The 10,845-nt window shown below is 43.2% G+C and overlaps 1 protein-coding gene across 3 annotated transcripts; it reads right to left on the minus strand.

The window, feature by feature from the left end:
* Positions 1 to 1,242: 1,242 nt before the first annotated feature.
* LOC100194647 (proteasome (prosome, macropain) 26S subunit, non ATPase, 3-2) lies at positions 1,243 to 8,863 on the minus strand. Of its 3 annotated transcripts, NM_001139732.1 has the most exon segments (13): positions 1,243 to 1,502; positions 2,109 to 2,130; positions 2,133 to 2,315; positions 5,027 to 5,130; positions 5,273 to 5,392; positions 5,474 to 5,588; positions 6,182 to 6,285; positions 6,613 to 6,803; positions 6,979 to 7,115; positions 7,331 to 7,468; positions 7,673 to 7,863; positions 8,504 to 8,668; positions 8,778 to 8,825. In NM_001139732.1, coding segments are annotated over 12 exon segments (1,524 nt in total). In that variant the 5' UTR covers positions 8,664 to 8,668; positions 8,778 to 8,825; the 3' UTR covers positions 1,243 to 1,443.
* Positions 8,864 to 10,845: the final 1,982 nt, after the last annotated feature.

Here is a 10,845-nt window from a genome sequence, read left to right on the forward strand (position 1 = left end):
ATTCGATTGGAGTCCACATGTGGTAAATTCAATTGATTGGACATGATTTGGAAAGGTCCCACAGATGACTGCATGTGAGAGCAAAAACCAAGTTATGAGGTGGAAGGAATTGTCCGTAGAGCTCTGAGACAGGATCGTGTCAATGCACAGATCTGGGGATGGGTACAAAAGAAGGTTCAAGGCATTTCAAGGTTCCCAAGAACACAGTGGTCTCCATTCTTTAATGGAATAAGTTTGGAACCACCAAAACTCTTGCTGGCCGCCCAGCCAAACTGAGCAATTGGGGGAGAAGGGCTTTGGTCAGGGAGGTGACCAAGAACCTGATGGTCACTCTGACAGCTTCAGAGTTCCTCTGTGGAGATGGGAGAACCTTCCAGAAGGATAATCTCTGCAGCACTCCACCAATCAGGCCTTTATGGTAGAGTGGCCAGACGGACGCCACTCCTCAGTGAAAGGCACATGACAGCCGGCTTAGAGTTTGCCAGAAGGCACCAAAAGGACTCTAGGTTGTAAGCACTGCCAAAGGCACTTCAACAAAGTACTGAGTAAAGGGTCTGAATACTTATGTAAATGTGGTATTTCAGTTATTTATAATTTGGCCAAATTTTCTAAACACCTGTTTTTGTTTTGTCATTATGGGGTATTGTGCGTAGATTGAGGGGAAAAATATGACTAACGTATCAATATGTCGAAATAGTCATGGGGTCTGAATACTTTCCGAACGCACTATACCAGTCATTTCTTTTAAAATCCATGAAGCTAATGGAACAAAATAGATAATTGGGATGCACCCTGTGAGGCAGGAGGAAGAGGGAGCTAAACTAAGAAATCAGAGGAAGGAATATGAGCTGTGAACAATGAGGCAGAGACAAATCTAACTCGTTGAGCTCAACGGCACACAGTTCTAAAGAGGGACAACAAATGATTTGATTTCCTCAAGGTATTTTGAAATATGAGTTTCCATATCTGCATTTTAGAAAGGTCTGCTGTCAAGATATTGAATTGCATTGCGCAGCAAAAATAACAATCAAGGAGCCAACAAATTCCTGACAGTGTGCCAAAAGGCTCTTAGTTTGGTAGACATTCACTGTACAAATGAGTGTTCCCCAAATTAGAAATTAAATTGACAAAGACTGTTTTTGTGTGCTGGCCTCAAACTCAATACAGATACACAAAATGCTTCTCCCAGCAAGTTAACAGTGACACGCAAAGTCTAAAAGCAGGGACAACGATGACCAGTGGTAGGGTTGAATAGAGGTGTTCTTATTGTATGTTACAATGCTAACATACACATATTATAAATGGCCTTGTGCCTGCAGAGAAATAAACAAAACAACTATTACAAGAGGGAGGAGGAAGGATAGAGGGGGGAGAGAAAGGGGAAAAAACAATAAGGCATCCTTGTACTCGTTCCTCTCAGAGGATCATGGGAAACTGTCATCGTCATCTTCCGCCATCTCCTTGGCAAACTCCAGGTCCTGCTGCTCCCGCTCTCTGCGCTCCTGAAATGTAAACACACACACTAAAGCTGCAGTATGTAACTTTTTGGGAGACCTGACCAAATTCCCACAGAAATGCATTATAGATCTGTCATTCTCATTGAAAGCAAGTCTAAGCAGTATATCTGTTCTATGTGCCCTATTTCTATGCCTCCCATTCTTAAGTTTTGTTTTTGCGTCTTTTAAATTTGGTTTTGTACACCAGCTTCAAACAGCTGAAAATATAATATTTTTGGTTATGGAAAAGATATTTCAGTGGTTTAGATGTTACAGTGAAGCTCACAAACTGAAATTAGGAAAACTATTAGACTTAGCAACCAGAAAATGGTGGAGTGATTTATGCATAGTGCATCTTTAAAATGGTTAAGATTGCAAATAGCTAACATTTTAGAATGACAGTCAGCATTTAGTCTGAAATTCTAGTCCCAAATATAACATTACAAAACTAGTTAACACTGCCCACTTGTGGTCATAACAGTAAAATATAGTATACTGGTAGTTCAGCAGCACAGATATAAAGAACAATTTCATATTATCTCCTACAAAAGAACCCTCACGACAGTTAATTTCAGGGGCTAATACAAGGAGTAGTAAAAAGTTGGTACACACCTCTGCTGATTCTAGGTCCTTGTTGTAAGCCTTGGGTGGAAACCTCATGGCCTTGACAGACATGTTGTGTATGTCCAGGCAGAAGGAGATCCTCTGGTGGAAGGCCAGCTGGGGCTCCCTGGTACCGTAGATGTCCATGGTCTCTTTAGACTGAACATAGCCCTTCTCATGGTTGATGCTGGCTTCGATCACTCCGTCACGGATAGCCTGGAAGAGGGATGAGGTTGGGAGAGAGAAAGTCAGTAAGAGACTGAGGTAGTTTTCCCTTGCCACCGTGTCACCTGTGGCTTAGGACAGTTGAGGACTGCATTCCATATTTATCACACACACAAGTGATGTGCTTTTCTATTAATGCTGTTTAGGAAATCCTTGTATGAGCTGATGTAGAGCAGGCAGTGGGGATAAATCATGAGCTTAAGGTACAATATATACACACACTGAACAAAAATAAAACAGTCCCATGTTTCATAAGCACAAAAAGCTTATTTCACTCAAATTTGTTTACATCCCTGTTATTGAGCATTTCTCCTTTGTCCATACACTTGACAGGTGTGGCATTATCAAGAAGCTGATTAAACAGCATGATCATTGCACAGGTGCACAAAGCCACATGTCTCAAGTTAAGGGAGTGTGCAATTGGCATGCTGACTACAGGAATTTCCACCAGAGCTGTAATGTTCATTTCTCTACCATAAGCCACCTCCGACATTTTAGACAATTTGGCAGTACGTCCAACCGGCCGCACAACTGCAGACCACATGTAACCACGCCAGCCCAGGACCTCCACATTCGGCTTCTTCACCTACTCAATCATCTGAGACCAGCCACCTGGACAACTGACGAAACTGTGGGCTTGCACAACCGAAGAATCTCTACACAAACAGTCTCAGGGAAGCTCATCTGCATGCTCGTCGTCCTCACCAGGGTCTTGACCTAACTGCAGATCAGCATCCTAACAGACTTCAGTGGATAATTGCTCACCTTCCATGGCCACTGGCACGCTGGAGAAGTGTGGTCTTGACGGATGAATCCAGGTTTCAACTGTAACGGGTAGATGGCGTGTACGGAGTCATGTGGGTGAGCGGTTTGCTGATGTCAACGTTGTGAACAGAGTGCCCCATGGTGGCGGTGGGGTTATGGGCAGGCATAACCTCTATGGGCTAGGTGGGACGCTTGCGTTAGATTGCATTAGATTATGTCAGCAGAGTACCCAGCCAGAAATAATCAGACACCCATTTTTCAAGCTAGCATATAATGTCACAAAAACCAAAACCACAGCTAAAAGCAGCACTAACCTTTGATGATCTTCATCAGATGACACTCCTAGGACATTATGTTATACAATACATGCATGTTTTGTTCAATCATGTTCATATTTATATCAAAAACCAGCTTTTTACATTAGCATGTGACTAGCATTCCCACCGAACACTTCCGGTGAATTTACTAAATTACTCACAATAAACGTTCACAAAAAACAATTATTTTAAGAATTATAGATACAGAACTCCTTTATGCAATCGGTATGTCCGATTTTAAAATACCTTTTCGGTGAAAGCACATTTTCCAATATTCTGAGTAGATAGCCCGGCCATCACAGGCTAGCTATTTTGACACCCACCAAGTTTGGTACTCACGAAACTCAGATTTACTATAAGAAAAATTGGATTACCTTTGCTGTTCTTCGTCAGAATGCACTCCCAGGACTTCTACTTCAATAACAAATGTTGGTTCGGTTCCAAATAATCCATAGTTATATCCAAATAGTGGCGTTCTGTTTGTGCGTTCAAGACACTATCCGAAGGGTAAAGAAGGGTGACACGCCCGGCGCGTTTCATGACAAATTTCAAAATATTCCATTACCGTACTTCAAAGCATGTCAAACGCTGTTTAAAATCAATTTTTATGCGATTTTTCTCGTAAAAAAGCGATAATATTCCGACCGGGAAACCTTGTTTTCGTTCAAAGACTGAAAATGTAAACATGGTGGAGTCTCGTGCACGAGCGCCCCAGTCTCATTGTTCTCAGATCGACCACTTACCAATTGCGCTACTGTTTTTCAGCCATGGCCTGCAAAGTCATCATTCAACGTTCTGGCGCCTTCTGAGAGCCTATGGGAGCGTTAGAAAATGTCACGTTATGCCAGAGATCCCCTGTTTTGGATAGAGATGATCAAGAAGGCCAAGAAATGGTCAGAGAGGGCGCTTCCTGTTTGGAATCTTCTCAGGTTTTGGCCTGCCAAATGAGTTCTGTTATACTCACAGACACCATTCAAACAGTTTTAGAAACTTTAGGGTGTTTTCTATCCAAATCAAACAATTATATGCATATTCTAGTTACTGGGCAGGAGTAGTAACCAGATTAAAAAACGTACCCGATTTATCCGGCCGTGCAAATACTGCCCCCTATCCCCAACAGGTTAAGCTATGGACAACGAACACAATTGTATTTTATCGATGGCAATTTGAATGCACAGAGATACCGTGACGAGATCCTGAGGCCCATTGTTGTGCCATTCATGCGCCACCATCACCTCATGTTTCAGCATGACAATGCCATGTCGCAAGAATCTGTACACAATTCCTGGAAGCTGAAAATGTCCCAGTTCTTCCATACTAAGACATGTCACCCATTGAGCATGTTTGGGATGCTGTGGATCAACATGTATGACAGGGTGTTCCTGTTCCAGCCAAGATCCAGCAACTTCGCACAGCCATTGAAGAGGTGTGGGACAACATTCCACAATCAACAGCCTGATCAACTCTATGTGAAGGAGATCTGTCGCTATGCACAAGGCAAATGGTGGTCACACCAGATACTGACTGGTTTTGTGATCCACGCTCCTAGACCATATTGACTCCAATCTGGGCTCGAATCGCGGTCCACCAATTGAGTATGGCTGTAGTATATCATGTTACCTTGGCCACTATGAACTCAGCATCCTCTGGACTGTCCAGCTGCAGCTTCTGAGCGATGTCTGCCAGGGATATACGAGAGTAGGACAGGCTGATCATACGCACACCTACAGGGAGAGATGGTGTTAAATATCAACAAGTCATTCAGGTATTAAAAATGAAGAACCATGACCAAAAACTGTTAAAAAGAAGAGGAAGCCATCTGAGAATGTGGAAGAATAGCACGAAGTGAAAGGCCTGGTCACTGACCTGTCTTGATGACATTGTGTCGCAGGCGGATGATCAAGGTATAGGTGCCGTCTGCCTGGAACTTCTCTCCAAACTGATCCAGGGCCTGGTTGAACTTGGCCAGGTTACCCGTCCTGACAGCTGTGTGGGAACAGAGATCAGGGTTCACATCTTACTCACGCTTAAGACTCATTCTCATGACCCAGCTTGCCGGCAATTTACCCTGGGTGAGCAGGAAGTAGGGCGCTAGTGATCTCTTCAGGGGAGCCTGACGGAACTGCAGCCTGTCTGGTATCTCCCCAAGCAACAGCTCTACCACAATCAGCAACTTGTGAACCTGATAGGGAGAAGATGTGAACAACCTGAACTTTGTGGCATACAGTGGGCTATTTTATTTGTTAAGCACTTCGAAATGCATCCCCTGAATTATTGAAATAGCATTAGCATGTGGGTCTTGGCAGATGAGATGTCATTGTGCTCGTCTCAGTTGTTGTTCGTGTGTGCAGGTTTGTGTATGAAGTGGAGAAAGAAAAATATTTCGTTTTAAATGTATTTTATATTAAAAAAAATTTGAAATGCATCATTCCCTATAAGAAATGTGCTGTACAAATAAAGTTTGATTGACAATATGTTGTCAGGCAACACACTACGGGAAATTTGAGTGACAACTTTAAAACCTTAACAAGTTTCTCCTTTTTAATAAGGTAGCCTAGTGGTTAAGAGCATTGGACCAGTAACCAAAAGTTTGCTGGTTCAAATCCCTGTGACGACTAGGTGATAAATCTCTCGATGTGCCCTTGAGCAAGGTTCTTAACCCTAATTGCGCCATTAAGTCGCTCTGGATAAGAGTGTCTGCTAAAAGACTAACATGTAAAATGTGTGTGCAAAATGTAATAATTGCACACAAAACTGCATGCTGGGTGTACTAACTGTCTGTTTGAAGCCCACAGCTGTGTGTTGGGGGGCCTTCCTCAGGGCGTTGGTCAGGGTCCTCCTGGCCTCTGTGTACTCCAGCTGGATGGCCTTGATACGACCTGGAGGGTTGAAGGAGAGAATGATCAGAGTGGAAAAGCAGCAAACTAAGCCACAACTACAAATTCATTCATATTCTGAGGCAGTTTCCTATAGTCACTTCAAAACCTGTAGAGGCCTGATAAACATAATTAAATTGAATGTGATTAAACTAAACAACTTCTGATGTCTTCAACTAGTAAAATGTATACAGTTTTATCACGGGTGACACCTTATGTCAACAGAAATTGGTAAGCTTAGTGCTCACCCCCAGTCCCTCTCACCCCCAGTCCCTCTCACCCCCAGTCCCTCTCACCCCCAGTCCCTCTCACCCCCAGTCCCTCTCTCACCTGTGTAGTAGAGGTAGCGGGCCCACTCGTTGTTGTTGGCCAGCTCAGGGAAGACTGACTTGGACACCAACTTCTCAGCCTGGTCGTACAGGTTGTACTGCAGGTAGTTCCTCAGCAGCAGGTTGAGCAGCGTGGCCTGGCCGTCGGCGTCGTGCCGCAAGGTGGCCGTCCTCAGGCGCGTGTGCAGGAAACTGAGAGAGAAGGGTTTTTAGTTTAAAATCGACCGAAGGCATTACATATTGACTTGCATAGGTTCAAACTGGCCTACTGCCTTTTGAAACAACCTCCATCTTTCCCCACCGTCATCCTCGCCATGGGTTTAAGTCAGAAAAAATAAAAACAGTCAGTGAGTGTTGGTGGGCTTACCTACGCACAGTGTCCAGCTGGTTGAGGAACTCGTAGACGCGGGAGTGGTAGTAGTAACACTTAGCAGCCACCAGGTCCAGAGCACGGCGGTTCTGAGGTCCGATCTTCTGCAAGAGCTCGTCTGACACCTTCTGGGCCTACAGAGAGAAAAGTGAGAAGCTAACAACCAAGACAGGCAGTCGGGAATTAACCCAGACATCATTTCTTTGTAAGGACCACCGTGTGGTGAGCATTGTATATACCAAAGAGAATACAGAGCTCAATCCAACATAAATATGTACTGTGCATGCCTGAGAGCGAGAGACAGAGGCATGAGAGAGCGAGAGAGTGTGTGTGAACTCAGTCAGCCCACCTCTGTGTAGCGTTTGTTGTCGGTGAGGTAAACCAGCAGGAGCAGCTGCAGGTAGGCTTCCGCCTCAGGGATCAGGGGGGTGGCAGCTGCCTTCCCTGTACGGGGCCTGAACTGAATATCTCCCTCGGTGTCCATGGGCTTGATGGATGCAATAGATGGAGGGGAGAGGGCGTGGGTAGAGGAGGGAAAAGGAAAGACAGAAGCAGACAGAAAGGGACCAAAGGAGTCAAGTGGGCAAAGGAGACAGAGATAAAGGCAATGGGTAATAGTTCATAGTCAAGGTTTCTCAGCAATAGAAGTAGTAATAGTAGTACCAGTCTTTTCTATCTGCACTCATCATACCTCCTCTAGGAAGCTGAGTAGGAACTCTTTGCCAGCGGCGTTGGAGGTGTAGAAGCCAGACACAGCCTTGTGTAGCACGTTGGGGTTGAGGCGGCGGCTGGTGGAGGGCAGGGCACGCAGGGCCCTCAGCACAAAGCGAGGCTCCTTGCCCGACACAGCCTTCTCTATCTGCTTCACATGCTCCTTGATGTCTGCAACGGGAGAGGGGGAGTGAGGTCATAAGGAGAGACTTATGGAATAGTGATTTTAAAAAAATCTGACAACTAATGTCAGTTCTTTCACTCAATTCAAAACTGAAAAGATTTGTAAATACAATGACCTGGCAAGCTAGGTCGCTACAATTGGATACACAAAAATATAGAAGTACTGCTTTGACAGGTTACGTCAGTAAAGTGATTTCCAACTGACACGCATTAAAGTTAACATTGCTAGCAAACTGATTAACTAGCTAGCTATGACTAGGGGATTTCGTTGTTAGGCACCCAGATAGTTAGCTAGCTAACGTTAGCTACCTAGCTAGTTACTAATACAGCGAGTGAATAAAGTCAGACAAGCGTTAACGCAGTTAGTCAGAACATATAGTAACAGGCTAACTAGGTCAGTTAATTACATTCTCTCACGATAGTTACATTTCAACAAAGTATTGCCAATTAAAACTGTCAAATTAGCTAGCTAGTTACATAGACTGACAACAGCTTGCTAACTAACATTCCGTACAGTAGCTAGGTAGCAAAAACCGAAGCAGTTGCAATATTCCGTAACTGACATTGAGTTTGAATATATCCTTTTCAGTATTTGTGTTAAACCGCAGCTAACCATCTATCTAGCTACCTTCAAGTGTGAGGGTATCAAGTTCCTTGGGTTTCTTTTCTGCAGTAGTCGAATCTTCCTCCGGCATCTCCACATCCTGCGGCTCGGGGCCCGCATCTTTCTGTTTCTCAGCCTTGGAGTCCTTGGGTTTCTCGCGTCTCTTGGCTGTTGTCTCTTTCATACTGTCTGAAATGAAATGTGCAAGTAAAAAAAACAACTTACCTATCAATAAGCCATGTAAAGAATAAACCACGTAGAATACACAGTTAGTTATTTCACTCCAATCGACACTCACATTCGTCTCGTCGGCAGAATGACTGGCAACTATTGCGAGACGCAAAGGATTATGGAGACATACCATACTAGTTGATGATGATAATATCGAGCAGTCAAAAGTAATAGATAGCTAAATAAAGTGATCATTTTCACTAACGCTACTTTTAGTACGAATTGTTGTTTGATGTAGATATAAAACAGGGTGATCTGGTAATAATAATAATTTTCTTAATCCAATTTAAAGAGAAATTGAATTTGTTTAGGGCTCCACTCATCTTCCTTAATAATCCAAACCATTTATGGCGAGTTTTGATCAAATAAAAAATGTATTGTAGGCCTATTGTGCTTTGACAGAGTTGTAGCCTATGCTGTCATTTATATGACGTCCATTTCTCGCATTGGCACATATATACTGAACAAAAACATAAACGCAACATGCAACAATTTCAAATATTTTACAAAGTTACGGTTCATAGAAGGAAATCAGTCAATTGAAATAAATGCATTAGGCTCTAATCTATGGATTTCAAGTTTGGGCAAGGGCACAGCCATGGGTGGCATAGGCCCACCCACTGGGGAGCCAGGACCAGCCAATCAGAATGATTATATTTCCCCACAAAAGGGCTTATTACAGACAGAAATACTCCTCAGTTTAAGAGAGAAATAAGCATTTTGTGTGTATGGAATATTTCCGGTATCTTTTATTTCAGCTCATTAAAAATGGGACCAACACTTTACATGTTGCATTTATATTTTAGCTCAGTATACATCCTCAGTGGGATAATTTACTTTGTGAGCCAATCCACTTACAATGTTTATGACCATTGAAGACGCTTAGGCGCACACATACAGTAATTACACTGATTGCAATTTCAACATTATTTATTTGATCATCTGAGCACTATGATGATCCCACTCCAAATTCCATGCATGCCACACAGATCTACTGTAAAGACACCAAAACCAAAGGCAAGAGATGTGTCATAAAGTTATATAATCACAACTCCCTTGACAGTCTTGAAAGAGAAAAGGGAAAGGATAGATCAGGGATTGTTTGTACAAGGGGGTAAACATGAATGAGCCGTTACCATGGAAATGGCGAAAGTGCTGGCATGCCAACAGAGTGATGAGAGACACATTAAAGGCTGGGAGGATGGTGGGGGAGGTAGTGGAGGGGGGGATGCAGCGATCCCGTCCCATGCTGTGCCATCTCCTGCCACCATGGGGCTCTCTCTCTCTCCAATAAGAAGGGGACATGCGATCTCCCACAGACGGTCAACAAACCAAAGCCAGTTCCACCCACACGAGCCCAGAGTGGCATACGGGACAACATGAATGTTGTGGGTGGTGTATGTGAAGTACCGCTATGTGTGTGTGTGTACCTAAACGGACTGCAGAAGGGGAGACCCACTACCTGTTCAATCATATGAGCATATGTCACTTATGGACTCTGCATTCTTGAATTGTTGGCATTGTTTTCCCTCGCATGTCTTTCGGACGGTCTTTCATAATTTGACCATTTGATAATAATTGTGAACCCTTGTAACGAATAACCATATATGTGCATTTGGAAAATTCAGATTATATTAAATATTTGTATTGGGAATGTGTATACAACATCAAGCGTCATTATTGAAAGATAATGTCATCACACTTTTCAGTTTCAATTATACTTGCTAGTTTGATTGAATTATTTTTTCCATACTTTTAATAATGATTCATGAAGTCTCCTTTTTTTCAAAACACACATTGTTTTCGTCTGTACAATTAATGAGCCACCTTCTCCTCTAATAACACTGAAAAAAAATGTAACGCAACATGTAAAGTGTTGGTCCCATGAGCTGAAATATATTATATTATGTGGATATATTGAAGCAATATCTCAAGACATCAGTCAGGAAGTTAAAGCTTGGTCGCAAATGGGTCTTCCAAATGGACAAGGCATACTTCATAAAGTTGTGGCAAAATGGCTTAAGAACAAGAAAGACAAGGTATTGGAGTGGCCATCACAAAGCCCTGACCTCAATCCCATAGAAAAATTGTGGACAGAACTGAAAAAGCGTGTGCGAGCAAGGAGGCCTACAAAC

Source organism: Salmo salar, chromosome 06, assembly GCF_965601325.2.
Source record: "Salmo salar chromosome 06, fSalSal1, whole genome shotgun sequence".
NCBI classification, from domain to species: domain Eukaryota; kingdom Metazoa; phylum Chordata; class Actinopteri; order Salmoniformes; family Salmonidae; genus Salmo; species Salmo salar.